The sequence below is a fragment of the Curcuma longa genome, chromosome 1 (genome assembly GCF_044706935.1).
Source record: "Curcuma longa cultivar G26 ecotype Majalengka, Jawa Barat chromosome 1, ITB_CL_G26_1.1, whole genome shotgun sequence".
In the NCBI taxonomy this organism is placed as follows: domain Eukaryota; kingdom Viridiplantae; phylum Streptophyta; class Magnoliopsida; order Zingiberales; family Zingiberaceae; genus Curcuma; species Curcuma longa.
Window position 1 is genome coordinate 19,482,016 of NC_133861.1, and position 20,199 is coordinate 19,502,214.

Consider the following 20,199-nt stretch of genomic DNA (forward strand, 5'->3'; position numbering starts at 1 on the left):
TCACCAGACAGTAGCGGCCAGCGGCCAACAGCCGCCAGCCAGCCGCTCCCAGCGGCAACCAACCCCTCCTAGTCGCGGCCAACCCCTCCCAGTCGCGACCAACACTGGACAGCGGCGGGCAGCGACTGCTAGCCGCCAGCCCCGGCCAACCCTGGCCAGCGACTCCCACCGTGCTGCCGAACGCCGGCCAGCAGCGGCCAACGCTGGTGAACGCCGACCATCCCTGCTAGCAGCCCCCGCGGCGACAAAAAAAACTTAAGGAAGGAGAAGGGGCTTACCAGGAGGAAGGATCAACGGCCGGCGGTGAGGAAGCAGCAAGAAAGGGAGAGGAGGCGGCGGCGAGAAACGAGGAGGTGGCGGCGAACTCGTGCGAGGCGAGAAAGGGAGAGGTCCGCGAGGCAAGAGAGGGAGAGGAGGCGTTTAGATCTAAGGTTAACTACAAAATTTGGCGACGAAAAATTTCGTCGTCAAATTCGTCGCAAACTTTGCGACGAACTCTGGATTTGTCGCAAATTTGGCGACGAACAGGGATCTTCGTCGCTGATTTGGTGACGAACTGCCTGTTCGTCGTCGATTTGGCGACAAACTGCTTGTTCTTCGTCGATTTAGCGACGAACTTAACATTCATCACCAAATTTATATATATATCCCATTTTCATGCTGGTTTGGCAACGAATAAATTTTTCGTTGTCAATTTACGATGAATATCAAATTCGTCACAATTTTGCGACAAATTTTGCAACGAATGTTTTATTTGCAACGACTTTTGCGATGAAAATTATATGTTGCTAAATTTGCAACAAATCGATTTTCATCACAAATATCGTTGCAAATTGACGACGAATATAGATTTTGTCGTAAAATCTATTGCAAATTAGCAACAAATATATTTCATTGCAAAAATTCATCGTAAAATCTATTTTTTTTGTAGTGAATTTTAATCAAAATCACTTGATATTAAAAATATTTGTCCAAAACTATTTAGTATTAGAATAAATTTTATAATTAAAATTACTCTATATTGAATAATTTTAGTTATAATTACTTTAAAATATTTGAATAATTCGATTTGTCAGTTTAAAATTGTCGATTGACGATTCAAAAAATTTTGACCTTAACTTTAACCTTTAAATGATGGTTATGATTCTAGATTTGAAATCATGATTACAGTTTAATTCATGATTCACAATAGTCAAATATTATTATTTATATTTTAGTTTTATAAAAGTTAAAAAAAATTATTGTTAGGATTATGTAGGGGTGAATAATTTTGATCGCGTTGAGTTGATTACTCAATGGAAACTTAAAGCAAATTCGATAACACAATGTAAATAAGGTTGATTTACTTAGTTCACCGCCTTTTAAGAAGGTTGCGTCCAAGGCCTAATTCTAACAAATTATTCCCACTATACTTCTCCTTCTTGGATACCTTTCAGGTGCAGAGAAGTCTCTTACAACTTTTTCATATATAGCAAAAACAAGCAATACAAAGATATAGATACAAATGAAAATAAAAATAATTTTACAAGCGAAATCTTTACTTTAGATACTTTCTCATTGCTTTGGATTACTTCTTGATGGAGGGAAATGTAATAGTGCTTCATTTCCAAACCCTCAAGAATCGACTCCTTGATTTTCCTCAAAATAATCTTTTATAGGATTATTGTCAGGCTGATTTTCGTCTGTCAGTCGATTAATCTTACTTATCAATCGATTGATCTATTGTAGATTCGAACGTTATTCTAACCTACTAGCTCAACAGCTACATCTACCTCAACATCAATTGACTATTCATTACCATCAGTGGACTATTGTCTAATCAGTTGAATCCCATAGTCAAATTTTAAATATTCTGTTTGCTTGAACAATGACAACAGTCGAAGTTGAATCCCTTGCAATCCAACTCGAGCCCGAGTGGGTTGTGGGTGTGGCTGACTACCGTTGCGGTTGAACATCAAAGCTCGAGCTTGAGGGAGTTGTGGTCAACTACTAATACTCGAACCCTAGTAGGTCGTGTCGACTGCTGTGTCCTGACCCCAAGTGGGCCACGGTTGACTATTGTGTATCGAGCCCGAGTGGGTCCCGTCAACTATCAAGTCCCGAGCCAATTAAGGTGGGTTCTCGAGTGCCAACTCGACCGAACACTTGAACACCGACTCCCAAGCCTAAGTGGGTTTCCAAGATCCAACTCGATTAAACATCGACTCCCGAGCCTGAGTGAGTTCTTGAGTTTCTACTCGGTGGATGCTTTGCTCCTAAGTCAAACTAGATTGTTGAGCACGAAGGAATTAGGACTCAGCATCCCTCATAGTTGACTAAGCACTCTCAGCACCTCAAACTCACTTTCGTTCGCTCAAACCTCTTGACCTTGATTCAGGATTCTGATCGACCTCAATCTATCAAAACTTTCTTTGTCTAACATCTGGTCCACCTTGACCTGTCAGAATTTTCGTTATCCAACATCTGGTCCACCTTGATGTGTCTAGCATCCGATCACCCTCAATTTGCTAGGATTTCATTTGCTCATGCCAAACATTCAATCTTAATTTCTTGACTTATTTGGAGTTCCTCACTCACCTAACATCCAATCCTCTATGACTTATTATGATTTTTCGTACTTGTTTAACATCCAGTCCTTTCTGATCTATTAGGGCTATTCATCCATATGCAAAGTATCTAATGTTACATGATCCACTTGATCTTTATCCATCTCATGCTAAGTATCTGATTAACCTTGACTAACTTGGATTTCGCTTCTTATGCTAAGTGTCCGGTCTTCCTTGATCCACTTGAACTTTTTTCTTGTTAACTCCCTGTTAGACTTTTGATCACTAAGTTTCCGATCAACTGTGACCCACTTAGCCTTTTCGTCTTGTATCAACTCTTTGTTGGACTTTCGATCGCTAAGTATCTGATCGACCGTGACCCATTTGTACTTTCATATATTGTTAAATATCTTGTCAACTTTAATTTACTTGACTCTTCGCTCAATCAACTCAACATAATGATCTATTGTCAAGTATCCAATTAACCTTGATCAACATTTCACTCGATCAGCTAATATATTAATTAAACATCGAAATTTTAAATCAAAATTTGATCAACCTTGACGAGGGATCAATTGCATTAATAATTATAAATATGAAAAATAAAATAAAAAGATGTGAACTTATTTAAGTTGCTTATATTTATGATAGAAAACTAAAACTCACTTAGTTTGTTAGTTCTTTCCATATTAAAATCCTCTCCTTCGCTTTTGAAAATTCTTTTCTTTTTGCAACTTTTATACCACTTGATCTTGCACTTGGAACCAATAAATTTTTTTATCTAATATTAATAACAGAGCAGGACCCACCAGAGCCACGACAATTAGCATGCTATTTTGGCATTTACGAGCATAAAAGGCAATACAGAAAAAACAAATGACTACGTTGTTATTTGATTCTCGAGGCTCAAACTAGGCATGTTCGTATATGTTTGAAGGTTTATTGAATTTTTCGACACATTTTCCAAATTATTTACAAATTTGATCGGTTGAGACATACTCTTAAGTAAGATGCTAACATCCATGGTGGCTTGGCGATCGAAGAAAATGGAAACTTTGCTCTTCTACTTATTTCTCCTTTCTCCTTGTCAACTTAAACCAAGAATTCATTGTCTTGATGTAGAACATCTTGAACAGGTGATGGAACCAAAAGAGTGGAAAATCCGTAAAAACCCCTGTCTCCAACTTGAAACACACGTTGTTCCATACTTTGTAAATGTCCTCCTGCGGTAACCAATCAATGTACACCAAACTTTGGTGCTCTTCCTCTCAATCAATGTACACCGAACTTTGGTGCTCTTCCTCAATTATTATACACTGATATATATGTACCACACCTTCCTTACTCCTTTATTCCGCTCTCGCCGTCTCATCTGGCCTTGCATCAATCTAGAGAGATAGATGGGGAGGAAGCCATGCTGTGCAAAGGAAGGACTCAACAGAGGAGCATGGACTGCTCTTGAAGACCAGATCCTTGTGTCCTACATCAAGACTCATGGAGAAGGCAAGTGGAGAAACCTCCCCACGAAAGCAGGTGCATGATCTGTCATCCCAATTAACCCACACATGATAGTTAAATCTCCCTGTTGAATGGTTACGTATCATCGTCATTCACATAATTAATTGCTGCTGGCTAAGATTACTGAGTTTGGCGATGCAGGTCTGAACCGTTGCGGGAAGAGCTGCCGCCTGCGGTGGCTCAACTACCTGCGGCCCGGCATTAAGCTGGGCAACATCTCCGCCGACGAGGAGGAACTCATCATCAGGCTCCACAAACTCCTCGGCAACAGGTGGCGTGTCGTGCGTCTTGAATATCGAAAAGGGTAGTTTTTAACAATAGAATTAATTGGCATGTTTTTGGGGCCGGGCATGCATGCACAGGTGGTCTCTGATCGCAGGGAGACTGCCAGGCCGAACGGACAATGAAATCAAGAACTACTGGAATACGACCTTGGGCAAGAGAGTCGTCGGAGCCTCGTGCCAACCGAAAGGCAACGACGGCCTTATCCCCGACTCCGATCCATCTCCGGAGGCAGCAAGAACAGGAGCAGCTGCTGCCGGTCCAGACAAGAACACGGCCATCATCCAGACCAAGGCCCGGAGGTGCACCCGGACATTCTTCCACTACCAACAAGCACTTGAACTCCAGCCTTCATCTCCGCCGCCGCCACAAGCACTGCTTACTTATTCTTCCTCACAAGTAGCGCAGGAGGAGGAGATAGTCCAAAAGAACGCAGGAGGAGGAGGAGACTTGGTGGAGGAGCCATTCTGGAGCATGTCGTTTGACGACGACGTCGCCTTCGTCTCCCAAGGACCGAGCGAGAACTTCCTCGACGTCGAGTTTGACATATCTTCCATGGACTTTCTTCTTGACACGGAGGACGACGAGTACTGGACGAACGTGCTGGACATGTAGCAAGCATTTTCACCACAAATTCCACTCTTTTCAAGTCTTCGTAGTTGCAACCCACGTGCCGCAAATGGAATACTCAAACTTAAATCAAGACCGTGTATAACGAACAAGGCCAGTAAATAAAATAAGAAAAAATATCTCTCTTCGATAAGAAAGTGAATCTGTCATCTATTTCAATAATTTTATTTTATCATAACTTAATTCAATATATTTGATCATTTAAAAGGAGTTAAAGTCAGTAAATAAAACAAAGAAAATATATCCCTACTACGAGGAATTGTATATGATCTCTATTCACGTCACATACTTGATAATCCGATTTATTCTCATTAAGTAACTGCATTTTCTTTGTTTCCCATCAACTGTTGATCACCAGTAAAAAACAATCTCAAAGTTTTAACATTTTTACTTGAAACATGTATATTTTTTATTTTTGTCAAATTATTAATAAATTAATAATAAAACAAAATTACAGCATTTTACTGATTGCAAAACTTTAAGTTATTCTATTCATTTATTATTTAATCTACAAAATATATATTTCATCTATTCATTTTACTTGAAATATATGTTTTTATGTCAATTATTCTTTGTCATCTACAAATTAAATTATCGACTGGTCCCATGCCGGCTTTAGGCATAGGCCTCTAAGGCCTATGCCTAGGGCCCCCAATAAATTGGGGCCTATTTTTTAAAATATTATTTATTATATATATATATATATATATATATATTTTGAGATAATAAGAAATTTTTAAAATATCTTTATTAGATTTTGGAAAGTTTTGGTATGATCATTAGATTTTGTAAAGATTTGGCATGGTCATTGGATTTCATAAAGATTTTGGCATGATTACAATATATTTAATATTTCTCAATTCTTAAAATTTTAATTTTACTAGTTTCTTTATATTCCTCTCCTTCCTTCTTTATTAACCTAATAATCTATTTTGCTCAACTTCAAATATTTTACTTATTTGATAGTTTATTTTCTATTCTCAAGATATTTTTGAAATCATCACAAGGGATGTAAGGAGAGTAACGATCAGAATTAAGATCTTTTGTTATATATTTTTCTATGATCTTAAAACCTAAAGGTATTGTCTTTCTTATTTCCCTATCAAAATTTTTTTTATACTTCTGTTAATTTCTTATTTTCTTATAAATGATTCCTATTGTAAACTTGTAATCTTATTCGTAGTTAATACTGTTAGCAAATTTTTACAATATAAAGATATGAACATTACTATTGTATTAGATCAATTAAAAGGTTTTATTTTTTTTTTTGAATGAATATAGAGAAAATAGATTTATATCTGCTATGATTTCTACTAAAGAAATTGCAAATGAAATAAATATAGAAATTTAATTAATAATTTTACATCTCAAAAAGCTAGAAAATTTAATTTTATATAAAAAATATTTTTAAAATTAATATTTTAATTTATTTTAAAAAAATTTTAAATCCACCATTATCGGTCTCAAATCCAAATAAAAAAAGATGAAAGAAATTTTTTTAAAATAATAATTATTATTAAAAAAAATTTTATCTAGGGCCTCTCGGAGACTTGAGCCGCCCCTATCTGGTCCCCCAAAATTAGATCATTAAATTTTTATTTAGGTAAAAAGTTCATAATGATTGGTGCAACTGCAACCAATTTCTCGTACTAAACGTACATTTGATGATGAATTTAAGTAAAGTTTCTTATTTATTAGTTTGTTTTGAAAATCAAAAAGTTCAGATACTAAAATAAAGATATATAAAAATAAGATGGCTTGTGCTGATAAAAATTTATTTATTTTATAAAAAAGTTTTTTTTCGTTAAAAAATATTTTCTTGTTCCTTAATTTTTTTTTCTCTTTCCTATTTTATTATGTTAGATATTGGGATTTTAATAGACCAACACGATTTTGTGAAAAAATCAGGATGTCATCAATTGATGAAAGTCGTAATTGATTTCAAAATCAAAATTTATGTTTCAAGTAGATAGATTTAGACTATTAATTTGCTCAAAATCGATTAAGGGTGAATGAGAAATTAATTATTTAAAATCGGTCCAGAATAATATTAATTGTTAATTAATGTTATAAGAAAATACATGGGGAATAGTCCCGCATCGAAAATTTTTGATGAGCTTCCTTTCCTTATTAATGATGTTGTGTTAATAGAGTTAACATAAAAAGCCCATGTGCTCTCTTCTCAATGACGAGCAGGTGGTCGCACTTGTGAGCCCGCCATGGCGACACAAACGCAATGGACGCTTTATCGGCACACTTTGCACTTGAGATCCTTGATTAAAAAGGTGTGATGGATCGCATATATATGATGCAATCTGGAGCGTTAGATCGCGAAGAGTCACAATATGACCGCTTAGGACGAGACTTGATCTGAAGCGTCAGATCAAATGGATCATTAGATCCAGATCTGATGGCTGGTGACAAGAGGAGAGATCTGAGGGTCACAACCCTTCAAATCTAATGGATGAGATTAGAAGGGTTATATGAAAGGTTACAACTCTCCAGATCGGACAGCCCAGATCGATCCTGTCTAAGGGTCACATCCACTCATCTAAAGAGCATTCAATCTCTTCACTTAGTATAAATAGATCCCTCTAGGTGATCAATTCATTGATTTTACTCTTTCTTGTGCATTCGAAGTCTAAAAAGCTACGAGAAGATTCGCTGGTCTCGAAATTTGAAGTGCTACTATTTCGAGACGTTCGTTGTTGTATTTTGGGAACGAGTTACTGCTATCTGTAAGCATCGTAGCACAACAATATCTTTTATGGAGATAGTGTTAAACACTAATCTCGATTATCCATATTAGTTTGTATCCTCCCATAATTTACCGGAACCAACATATTATTCTTTCTATAGAGTTTGTTCCGGGAATAATCTGAGGGGCCCAAGGTCAGACTCGAGTCCAAGTCTTGTCCCATCGCACGGGTCCAACCTGCTGAGTCTATGCACTTGATTGGTTAAGTCACGCACCGTCAAAGTTTACCCATTCGGTCATCCACGCGCCGAATCCCTCCATTCGGCCATCCACGCGCCGAATCTCTCCATTCGGCCGTATACGCGCCGAATCACCCATCCGGCAACAACTTGGCCGAATCCCTCTCGTTCATTAATGACCTCGCCTAATTCCTCCATTCAGTTATCTACTAGCCGAATCCCTCCATTCGGCAATAACCTCGTTGAATCCCTCCTCATGTGTCCGATAATACACCGTACAGTGCCCTGGTACGTCTTATCATGATCTCTGATAAGCCCACGCCCCCATCAATTAATGTTATCTCTCCGCACCCTGCCCGCTGCATGCTCTGATGTTGACAAAATAATGCTTTACCGGCGATGGGACAAAGAACTCGATTGTTCCTGTCACCTCATTAATCATGATGTGACATTCCTTAAATGATGACGTGATAGGTATGCACGCTCATCTCCCCTTTAAAATGACCACTCCTCTCCGCAGGTAGGGCTCTCTCAGGGAATTCTTACTTTCTTTTACGCTCAAGATCTTCTGCTACTGTTCATCTTCTTCCTCCCACTGTTGTCCCTGACTTGAGCGTCAGAGTGGTCGCGCCAGGGCACCCCCTGGCCTTCCCACTGACGTTCCTTGTGTTCGCAGGCTGTTCTTGGAGCTTTTGCTGGTCTTCATCGGCTCCGGTGAAGTCACAGGCGACCCTGAGGCCACCATCCCCCGTAGCTCCGTCCACTGTTCAACGCCCGCAGCGAGGAGGCCCAGTGACGTGTCTAGAGGCAGTTCTCAACCGAAACATAATTTGGCGCCGTAGCCGAAGAAAAAGAAGCCGAGTCCTACCAAGACGCCGCAGCGTACCCCCGGAATAGAATCTAGCCGCTAAGCAGAGCAACGGATGGAGAGGCGAACTACTTCGGTGGGGGCGGAATCGATCGCACCGTCAACCACACTAACGGCGGACCCAATAGAGGAGTCGGCAGCCGAATCGCCCGTGACCGTGGTTGATGTAGTGCCAGAGTCCAGGCCGGGGGATGAGAAGGCTCCCCCTTTGTCGACTCCAACTCCAGCCCCCACTATCATCCCTGCCGCGGGTATGGAGGAGACGGAGCTGGGTGTGGAGCCAGCATTTGGTCACCTCAGCCACTGTCGCCGGCTCCCTCGCGGATTCGGCCACTGACGGCCTCCCAACCCCCGCATCCGCCTCGGTTGATGGCGCTACCATCACCTATGCTTGAGAGTCGGCGGGCAACTCCAAAGGCGGCACGCTGAGCTGACCGGATGCTGGCTCCACACCCAGCTCCGTCTCCTCCATACCCGCGGCAAGGATGATAGTGGGGGCTAGAGTTGGAGTTGACAAAGGGGGAGCCTGCTCATCCCCCGGCCCGGACTCTTGCACTACATCAACCACGGTCACGGGCGATTCGACTACCGACTCCTCTATTGGGTCCGTTGTTAGTGTGGTTGATGGTGCGATCGATTTCGCCCCCACCGAAGTAGTTCGCCTCTCCATCCGTTGCTCTGCTTGGCGGCTAGATTTTGTTCCGGGGGTACGCTGCGGCGTCTTGGTAGGACTCGGCTTCGGCTTGGCTGGTAGCTCGGGACGAGCCTTCTGCTTTAATTTACCCTCCTCGATCACTAAAGGACGTTGCCGAGACACCGGTTCATCGGTGGGCTCATTGATAGTCAGTGCCTTAGCCTTAGGAGCCTTCTCGCGTGACTCCTCCACTCGGGGCTTCTTGGCCTTGGAAGCCTTCCCGCTTGTCTCCTCAGTTCGGGGCCTCTTATCCTTGGAAGCCTTCTCGCGGGGTTCCTCCATTGGAAGCCGTTTGCTTACTCGGCCAGAGGGTGCAACCGAATGAGACCTCGTCTCGGATCCCGCTGCTGCCGATCGACTGCCGGCTGAAGCCGCTGCCGCTGGACTCCCTTCAGAAGGAGTGGGAGTCGCCAATTTCTTGAAAAACGCGCGGTCCCATTTGATGAACTTGTTCATTGAAGCCGCCATCCAAAGATCCTCTGCAAAGAGACGAGAAATGCATGCAATTAGACATCAACAAACTAAAGTAACAATACCCACTTACCAAACGGCTGAGACAGCTCCGCAGCAATCGGGCTCAAGCTCGCCCGAAACAACAAGTCCTCCTCGCCGAGCAGTCGCCCCGCATGAAACTTCAAGCCATCCAACACCTCCGAAGCCATCGAGTAGGCAGCATCCTTCTTGTATCCGCTTAATCGAGGCAGAATCGGTAGTTCATCCTGCCACTCGATAACTCGGAAGGGACTTGGGGGGCGAACGAAGAAGAACTTCGTCTTCCAGAATTTAAGGGAAGACGGGTACTCGGCTAGAAAGTTGAGACTGGGTCGGGCATTAAGATAGAAAACCCCGTCTTCCTTCTTCTTCGGGTAGAAGAAGTAATGAAAGACATTCGGGTTCAAGGGGATGTCATACACTTGGAATACTATGCAAACACAGGAGAGAAGGCGGAAGGAATTGGGCGCTAGTTGGTTAACTGGAATACCGAAATATGCCGCAATCCTAACGTAGAAAATCAGGGATAGGGCACCGCAGTCCTCCCTCCAGCTGATCTTGGAAAAAGGTTTGGAAGCCAGAGGGGGGCATGTGCGGCCGTTGATGGCCCTTTGGAGCTTTGATCTTATATGAGCGGGGGATCCCGTATTGGAGCCTCACCACCGACCTAGATGCCTTATCGAAAACGGACACCGCGGACTCAAACCAAGCACTGCTGGACTTAGACATTCCTATGACCCTAACCCAGAATGCGAAACAAAACCAGAAGGAAAGCAAGGAGTAGGAAGAAACAGAGCTTACGCCGGAAATCTCGCCGGAAAAGGAAGAAAGGCGAGGGTGACGGCGAGAGCAGCAACAACGCGGACAGTGGCGAAGACACGAAGGCAGGGAACCAAATGGTCCCGCTGCAGTTCTCTCGTCGTTTATATATCGAAACCCTACCCTGTCGGGACCGTCCGATCAGGCGGCGCAAAAAAGGAGGGAGATGGCACCCACCGTTGGATGATCGCAGCTTCTCGAGACGATCCGCTGACGTCAGAAAAAGCGATTCGGTGATCACGTCGGTCCGCACACCTCCTTAATTACCTGTCTCGAAAAAGGTAACGTCCCTCTCTGCGCGTGCTCACTGCCATTCCTTCCATTAATGCAACCAACCGTGTAGTGACAAGTGTCCTCCGCCGATTGGTCTCCCTCCAAACGATGTAACCGCACAATCATCTCTCTCACTTAATTAAACGGAGTCTTCAGATCAGACTCAGACTCAGACTCGAGCCTGACTCGGTCTAGTCAGTTCGACTCACGTTCCCTTCGACTAGACTAGTGGGGAGGCTTATGTTCTGGGAATAATCCGAGGGGCCCAGGGTCAGACTCGAGTCCAAGTCTGATCCCATCACACGGGTCCAACCCGCTGAGTCTATACACTTGATTGGTTAAGTCACGCACCGTCAAAGTTTACCCATTCGGCCATCCACGCGCCGAATCCCTCCATTCGGTCATCTACGCGCCGAATCCCTCCATTTAGGCATCCGTGTGCCGAATCACCCATCCGGCAACAACTTGGCCGAATCCCTCTCGTTCATTAATGACCTCACCGAATCCCTCCATTCGACTATCTACTAGCCGAATCCCTCCATTCGGCAATAACCTCACCGAATCCCTCCTCATGCGTCCGATAATACACCGTACAGTGCCCTGGTACATCTCATCATGATCTCTGACAAGCTCACGCCCCCATCAATTAATGTTATCTCTCCGCACCCTGCCCACTACATGCTCTGATGGTGACAAGATAATGTTTTACCGGTGATGGGACAAGGAACTCGATTGTTCCTACCACCTCATTAATCATGATGTGATATTCCTTAAATGATGACGTGACATGTATGCACGCTCATCTTCCCTTTAAAATGACCACTCCTCTCCGCAGGTAGGGCTCTCTCGGGGAACTCTTACTCTCTTTTACGCTCAAGATCTTCTGCTACTGTTCATCTTCTTCCTCCCACTGCTGTCCCTGACTTGAGCGTCGGAGTGGTCGCGCCAGGGCACCCCCTGGCCTTCCCACTGACGTTCCTTGTGTTCGCAGGCTGTTCTTGGAGCTTCTGCTGGTCTTCATTGGCTCCGGTGAAGTCACAAGCGACCCTGAGGCCACCATCCCCCGTAGCTCCGTCCACTGTTCAACGCCCGCAGCGAGGAGGTCCGGTGACGTGTCCAGAGGCAGTTATCAAACGGAACAGAGTTAATATAATTACATCAATAAAAAATTAAAAACTTCAAAAAAGTTCCTGATACGAAATCATGACAATCGCAATCGGCAAAAGTAGCAACTCTCAATTAGTCCTTTATTGGGTGCAACCGTCTATAGTGTTCTTCTCACTACTCCTGTAAATATCATTTCTCTTTATAATAACATCTTATTTTTATATGATCCAAATCCATCCGATCTTGAATTGACACCTTGCCAATTTTTTTTTTTAAAATCTAAGAACATCAAAATTTACCAATCACACCATTTTAATAAATTCTTTTCATTAAAAATTAAAAAAAAAATCCTTTTTTATCATTAAAAGATATTTCAAATTGGAAAAAAAATTCAAAAGATCATCCATCGTATTTTCTATTTTAAAAATACTGTTATCCTAACGCTATCATAACAGTGTTAATTAAAATTTGATAATATAAAAGATGATTTCAACTCACATAAAATAAACAAACATAAAACCACTATTATACCAAAATATTATTTATAAACTAATTTATAATCATTTTAACTAATTAAAATCAGTCTAGTGTAATTATAATTATTTTAATATTATCTAAATAATTTTAGCTAAAATTATATCATAGATAACTACTACAATAGTATAAAATAAGATTTTAAAAATATTTTTAAATATGGAATGCCCATGTAACCATAATGAACCCTTTTTAGCCTTTGCCCAAAATAAATCGCAGCTAATTTAATTATCAATTATCAAATTTATTAAATAACTAATTAATAAAAAATTAATTAATTATTTTTTTTTAAAAAAAAAGGAAAAATCTTTCTTCTCCGTAACCCCCACCACCACTCGGGCCACCATCTTCATCCTCCACCTCCTTTTTATCTCTTCCCAAAATAAAATTAAATCAAACAATATCAATATTTTTTTAAAAATGTCGTTTTTGCTCTCTTTCTCTCTCTCCAGTCTGCTTCTTCGTTCTCTATTCTTTGCATCCCTCGATCCCATTGAATAAAATTTCTTCTCCTCCCACGTTCATGGCGGGAATCATCGCCTTCTGTTGCTGCTCCTCGTGAGGCGCTAAACCGCTCCGCCTAGGGTTTTCTGGTGATTCCCACTCGGTTTGGGGGAGGTCAATCTAGGGTTAAGCTTAGGGTTTCTTCAATGTTCAACAGGATCATAAAGCGGGGCAACCGCAAAGCCCCCAAGGCGGAGTCCGCCGCCTCCTCACCCCCCGCCGGCCAGGCCACTGTCACCGTCAACCTTGACTCCCGCCCCTCAGGCGCCGCTCCCGGCTCCCCCCGCCAACTGCACTCCTCCCCAGCCGCCGGTGCCGTCCCACAAATCGAGTCCCTACCGCTCTTCCGCGATGTGCCTGTCCTCGAGCGCCAGGCGCTCTTTCTCCGCAAGCTCCGGATCTGCTCCGTGCTCTTCGACTTCTCCGACACGCTCAAGTCGGCCCGCGAGAAGGAGGTGAAGCGGCAGACCCTGTCGGAGCTTGTCGACTTCGTACAGTCCGGTTCCGGCCGGCTCAACGAGCAGGTACAGGAAGAGCTCGTCCGTACTGTGGACGTCAATATCTTCCGCAGTCTCCCTCCGGCTTCCCATGAAAACACCGGCGTCGAGCCCGCCGACCAGGAGGAGGAGGACCCCTACCTCGACCCCGCTTGGCCTCACCTCCAGCTCGTCTACGAGCTCCTTCTCCGCTACGTCGTATCGTCCGACACCGACACCAAGGTCGCCAAGCGCTACATCGATCAGTCCTTCGTGCTCCGCCTTCTCGACCTCTTAAACTCCGAAGATCCTCGCGAACGCGAGTACCTCAAGACTATCCTCCATCGCATCTACGGCAAGTTCATGGTCCACCGCCCTTTCATTCGCAAGGCCATCAATAACATCTTCTACAGATTTATCTTCGAGACGGAGAGGCATAGCGGCATCGGCGAGCTGTTGGAGATCCTTGGCAGTATAATCAATGGATTCGCTTTGCCGATGAAGGAAGAGCACAAATTGTTCCTCGTCCGTGCGCTCATCCCATTGCACAAGCCGAAACCTGTCGGGATGTATCATCAGCAGCTTTCCTACTGCATCGTGCAATTTGTTGAGAAGGATTATAAGCTAGCCGATACAGTCATTAGAGGGCTGTTGAAATACTGGCCCGTTACTAATTGTCAGAAGGAAGTGCTGTTCCTTGGGGAGCTGGAGGAGGTGCTCGAGGCAACACAACCAGCAGAGTTCCAACGGTGCATGGTTCCCTTGTTCAAGCAGATTGCTCGCTGCCTCAGCAGTTCACACTTTCAGGTTTGGTTCTTTGTCATCTCTCTTTCTCATGCTTTCTGCTCGAAATTGCTAATTGTTCTTTGTCATCTTTTGTTGTCTCGGTTGTGTGAATGTGAACGACCATGTATAAAAGATTGACATTTACAGCTGAACCTATACCGATTGCTCTAATTGTAGTGTTGCTTTTTACTTGAATGTCGCTCTTTTAACTTTTAACATTTCTTTTATATCAGTTCGTCAAAACTTTATTGTAGATTTGATTTTGCTCGTTAGCTTTCCCTTCTTTGGTTTAGAAAAGAGGAAGTTCATCCTCTCATAGCTTCCTTTCCTGGTTATTCAATTGTTTGCTATATTGGAATCATTGTTATTATCTCTCGACTTGTACATGAATTGCGAATTTATGACGAAATTGATTTGACTTGTGACCTGTATGGTTAATTGAAACCTGCTTTTCTGTTTATTAACAAATGAAGAGGCTATTCTTCCCATGTCTTGTGGATGAAAATTCTCTTTTCTCCAACTAGAAAATAAGGATATCATGTTCTTTTACCATTTGTCTAGTTAGGGAAATATATTTTTGGTTAAGACTGGAACTGAAAGAACCAAACTGAATTTCTACCTTGGTTCAATTTCTTAACAAAAAACAAAAAATATTTTAAAAAATTAGTATCAATATTTGTATGGAAACAAAAAAAGGGGGGAAAAGGGCATTTACTAATATTAAATTGATTCGACATTTTTGTGTGTAGTTTCAACAGTAATAATGAAAGATCCCATTGTAATACTACTTATAATTAATGGTTCCAACCAGACAAACCCAATCATGTTTGCTCTGAAATGAAGTTCAGTTCAATTGAAAATGATTTTATATTTGCTTTGGCTTGAAGTGATTGAATCACCCTACCTGTAATGGTTCGCAAGGAGGTCGTTTGACAATATATTTCACTTGCAATATTATTTGTGATTGCTACTCCTGTATATCTTTGATAGCCACTGTCAGATTCACGTGCTTTGCAAAATATTTCTTGCTTGGTTGAGTTATATTACTGGAAAAAGTTATTTTTTGCTCATGATTTAGGCCTGCTTTAGCTTTGACAGTGTCAAATAATTGGTTATAGATCTCTTACACAAAATAGGGTCCTTTTGCTACAGAGGTAAACAGGTGCTGCATTGACTAAATGCTTTGACAAATTGTTCTAAGGTGCTTTTGCTACAGAGCCAAACAGAAACTAGATTGATTGAATGCTTTGACAAGTTGTTCTCTAGTATGATACTTTTGAGCTTTCTGTCCCACTAACATGTTGGCTTTCTTTTTAAGCACATGTTTATGGTTGGACAGCTGTTTTATTGGTAAAAATGATATCAATTTTACAATAGTTATTTGCCAGACCCAGTGGTCTGAAATGCAATTCAAGTTATTGCACTACATACTTTCCCTTTGGTGGTTATGGGGTATCCCCTTGGTTAAAGTTTTGCTTATACGCATTACTATCTACCTGGGCCCATAAATATAGGACTTGCATTTTATATCCACATATTAAGCAATTTTCGCATAATATTACATGAATTTCTTAAACCTTGTACTTTTATTGCTTGAGGATAAGCATGATCCTGTAGTTATTACCTTCTTTAGCTTAGTTGACTTATGGCTGTAATATAGTATTATTATGAGAATCATGCTTTTTGTCAATTGTAGAAAATGGATCTCAAACTATACTATGGTTTTCGATAATCAAATTATTTCTATTCTGAATAACAACAGTCTTTTTTTTAAAAAAAAAAATCTTTGTTGCTCTTGCTTTTAACTAAAAAACTCATTGTTATATCTCAACAATGCATAATCGATGTTTTGGAAGGATGCAGAAATGAAAATTCAGCAGAGTTTATGTTTATTATATCTTTACCTGTCATAATGTTGAGAAATTTATTTCATGTCAACCCTAGGTATTTTGAATGCAACCATCATGGCTTGTAGGGGCGTAATCGAATCGAGCCAAACTGAACATTAAGAGACTCGAGCTCGAGCTCGGTTCGTTTTCCCTAAGCTCGAGTTTGGCTCAAGTTCGATTCGAGCTTTAATTCTTAAGCTTGAGTTCGGCTCGTAATGAAATTAAATAGTTCCCAAACGGCTCGATCTCGTCTCGAAAATGGCTCGTTTAAAAGTTAAACGAGCTTAGTTCGAAAATGACTTGTTTAAAAGTTAAAGAATGACTCGTTTAAAAGTTAAACGAGCTTAGTTCGAACTCGGTTCGAGCCTCTAAACGAACATGTTCGTTAGCTCACGAACCAAATACTGTTAAACTCGAGTTAATATATTTTTAGCTTGAAATCAAGCTCGAGCTCGGCTCGTTAACTTAATCGAACGAATTTTTTTTCAAACCTAAACCCGAATAGCTCGCGAGCGATTTGACTCCTTTATACCCCTAATGGCTTGTAATCGATGATTCTGTGACATAATTTGATTTTGTGCCATTTTAAAAAAGGACCTCAGACTTGCTTTTATGCAAGAGGGAATTTCCTGATAAGATATGATACTCCTCCAATGTCCTTAACATTTAGCTATTGAGATTACAATAATGACCACCTTGTTTAGTCTTGATTTCCTCTTCTGTTCTAGTCTTGCCTCTTGATTGCATCTTCCACAGTGGTACAAAATTTTCAACACTAAAACTCGCCACTATCCTGAAAGAAGAAAATTGTGCAAAGAATAATTGATGAATCTTTGTTTGTCTGTTTTTTCCAGTTGCATTTCTTTTACTTCTATTGATGGTAATGTATTGTAGGTGGCTGAACGATCTTTATTTCTCTGGAACAACGATCATATAGTGAGCTTAGTCGCCCAAAACCGCAGTGTGATACTGCCAATCATATTTGAGGCACTAGAGAAGAACATGCAAGGCCATTGGAACCAAGCTGTTCATGGACTAACAGCAAACATTCGCAAGATGTTCCTTGACATGGATAGTGATCTATTTGAAGCGTGCCAACAACAATACCTAGAAAAAGAAGAAAAAACTAAATATTTGGAAGCACAAAGGGAGTCGGCATGGAGAAATATAGAAGCTGCTCTACAGGAGAAGAAACGGTTGTAGCCAATTAGCCAAAAATCTGGTCTCTTCTAATATCTTCCACAAATTGGTACAACAATGCCTCACCCATGATTCTAAGGTTTGATTTGTTCTTTTAGATTGATATAGGAAATGTTTTAAAACCCATTTTAAATTTTTATCACAGGAATGTTTGGATTGATGTAAGGGAATATATGTTAGTCCTCAGTAATTAGGTCCTTAATTACTTGTTCTTGATCCAATTTGGCATTTGATGGTAGGATGAAGCAGATTAAAATCCTGGAACTTTTTACTTGACAGCAGCATGTGAGAAGCATATTGGCCTCTGCATTTTCTCTTCTAATGATCAATAGATCCAAGAAACTGTGCCATCTCAGCAAATAGAGGACCTGTGTCGAAATAAGCTCAGTAAACAAGGATGCTAAATCTGGCAGAGGCTATTTCTTCACCTCCTTACATGCCAAATGATGATGCAGCATGTGTATCCAATTATCCATGTAAGTTGTATGTATCGATTACTCTGAGGACGTAGATGTCATTTATCAACATGGAACAGTGATGACTCTTTAGGATTGGGGATTTCCAAATATTTCCTGCTTTTCTTTTTGTTTTTATGTGTTTAATTCCATTCTTAGAGAAGCATCAGACAGCATGATCTTGGGGGAAATTATATGGAAAAGTATATCTTTAGTTTCTATGACAAAGATTCAGTTAGAAAAAAAAACATAATGTGCTTTTGGATTGGATAGCCACTCTATTTACTACGAACTTCTATAGAATAAATACTTTTATTTGCAGTAGATGATGGACTATTCTTTACTTTATTTTTAAAAGTAATTATTTTTTACTTCTCAATTGAAGACTAAATGTTTTATTATATTGACTCGTTAAATACATATATTATGAAAGTATAATTGGGCAGGTCAGCCAGTCAGATTAAGTGAATTAGATGCACAAGAGCTGGATGGATTGAATGGATATCACTTAGGCCCATGGGCACAGCGTAATGGTAAGAGGCAGAGTGGTTAATCCATACACTCTTGTAAGGTAAATTATACGTCTGTGGTGTTCAAATTATTAATGATGTTGGGTTGTTATCAAGATGTGGGTTTTCGGATTTTTCTGATTGATGAATCGGAGGTATCACCGAAAAAATAGGGAAAATATAACTCCTTGATTGCTCCTAAAATAGTATACTAGAGATGGATTTAAGATAGACTATTATATGTTGGTACAATTAGGTATCGGATGAGAAATTTCAATTATTGATCATTATTTAAGTTTAGGTTAAGAAGGTAGATCTTATTTAAATTACGAGTGTGTTGGATAAAAGAAGTCCAGGCATAAAATCCAAAGAATGGAAGGTTGATATAGCATGACATAATTGGAAAACAAGGATAGAGAAACTTATACTTGGGGGTTTAGAGATAAAAATCCTATTTAGGGTTCACCAATCAATTGGTGAGCCAAAAATCTTAGATGCTAAATCAAAATTTTGGATTTTTGTAACACCAATCGATTGGGTTAAACTCAGAATTCGAGGTTTACTCAATTGTTGTATCAATCGATTGGTAAGTTGTGTCAATCAATTGAAAAGCAATTCCGAGCAAATAAAAGGTGATCAAATCGATTGGTTTGTTTGATTGAGGGTTGTCAATCGATTGGAAGAGAATGTCAAGTGAACAAAGACTTGTCAAACCGATTAGCAAATTGATTGACATTGTCAATCGACTAATGCAATTGATTGATAGACTTTTCTCAAATAAACAAAAGTCTATCAAATCGATTGGCCGATCGATTGTGCATTATTAATCGATTGGTAATTCCCATCAATCGATTGGAATTCAAAATTAGGGTAATCTCAATCGTTGATATGGAGTCAGTGATCCTTCAACAGATAGTCAATGATCAACAATCGATTGGTGAGTTATGTCAATCTATTGGTGGTGACAAAAAGGTGAAGAAACGGTTCGATTCTGAATTGTTTAAAGGGGGCTTTTTCCACATGAGGATGACATTGTTTCATTGTGATTCTCATGCTCAATATCAATTTCAAGCTTTCATCTGCAACATCTTCAAGCAACCAAGAGAAAGAGAACTAAGGCAAACTTGTAATCTCTTCATTTCTTCTCTTTTATTGTTCATTTGTTGAAATTTGTAAGATTAGTAAGAAGGTTTCTCCGTTTTTGGATTTGGTCCGAGAAGGAGAAAGTTTAATGGAAGTAGATAGCTCGGAGTGAATACTTGGATTAGTCGTCTCAAGGAGGAGGATACCAAATAAAATCGACGTGTTAGCGTGTGCGTGTGTGGTGGTGTGGTTTCACTTCAAGTTTTCGTTGCTAAATCTCAACGACAAAGCGAATTGAGTTATTCAACCTCATATTCTAGCTCGTAAAGTCCTAACAAGTAGTATCAGAGATTGGTCGCATCGGAGGACTCACATCTAAAGGAGCAAAAGTTTCGAGTTGCAAAAATGTTTTTAAAAGAGGGCCACAACACTACTCGACCACCTTACTTCAAAAGAAACAACTTCGTCTGTTGGAAGAGTTGTATGGAGCACTACCTCATTACTGAGATTGACATGTGATTATCTGTGGCTGAGGGTTTTGTTGCGCCAACTTCGAAGGATGAAAAAATTCTAAAATCCTCAAAATAGTCTGCTGAA

General features: G+C 40.8%; 2 protein-coding genes across 6 annotated transcripts; both read left to right on the plus strand.

Moving 5' to 3' along the window:
* The first annotated feature begins 3,946 nt into the window (after window positions 1-3,946).
* On the plus strand, window positions 3,947-4,961 carry LOC141825563 (transcription factor MYB1-like). Its single transcript, XM_074712947.1, has 3 exons — window positions 3,947-4,079; window positions 4,206-4,335; window positions 4,427-4,961. Exons 1-3 carry the CDS (start codon window positions 3,947-3,949, stop codon window positions 4,959-4,961), a joined length of 798 nt encoding a protein of 265 aa, XP_074569048.1.
* Window positions 4,962-13,122: 8,161 nt separating this feature from the next.
* On the plus strand, window positions 13,123-18,637 carry LOC141833706 (serine/threonine protein phosphatase 2A 57 kDa regulatory subunit B' alpha isoform-like). Of its 5 annotated transcripts, XR_012602239.1 has the most exons (4): window positions 13,123-14,487; window positions 17,250-17,634; window positions 17,838-18,031; window positions 18,457-18,637. XR_012602239.1 is itself a non-coding variant. In XM_074721210.1 (3 exons), the coding sequence occupies exons 1-2, from the start codon at window positions 13,351-13,353 to the stop codon at window positions 17,556-17,558; spliced, it is 1,446 nt and encodes a 481-aa protein (XP_074577311.1). In that variant the 5' UTR covers window positions 13,123-13,350; the 3' UTR covers window positions 17,559-17,604; window positions 17,701-18,238. The 5 variants fall into 5 exon arrangements, 1 of the variants encoding a protein (XP_074577311.1); XR_012602238.1 differs by lacking the exon at window positions 18,457-18,637 and having other exon boundaries at window positions 17,795-18,238; XR_012602240.1 differs by lacking the exon at window positions 18,457-18,637 and having other exon boundaries at window positions 17,835-18,238.
* The last annotated feature ends 1,562 nt before the right edge of the window (window positions 18,638-20,199 follow it).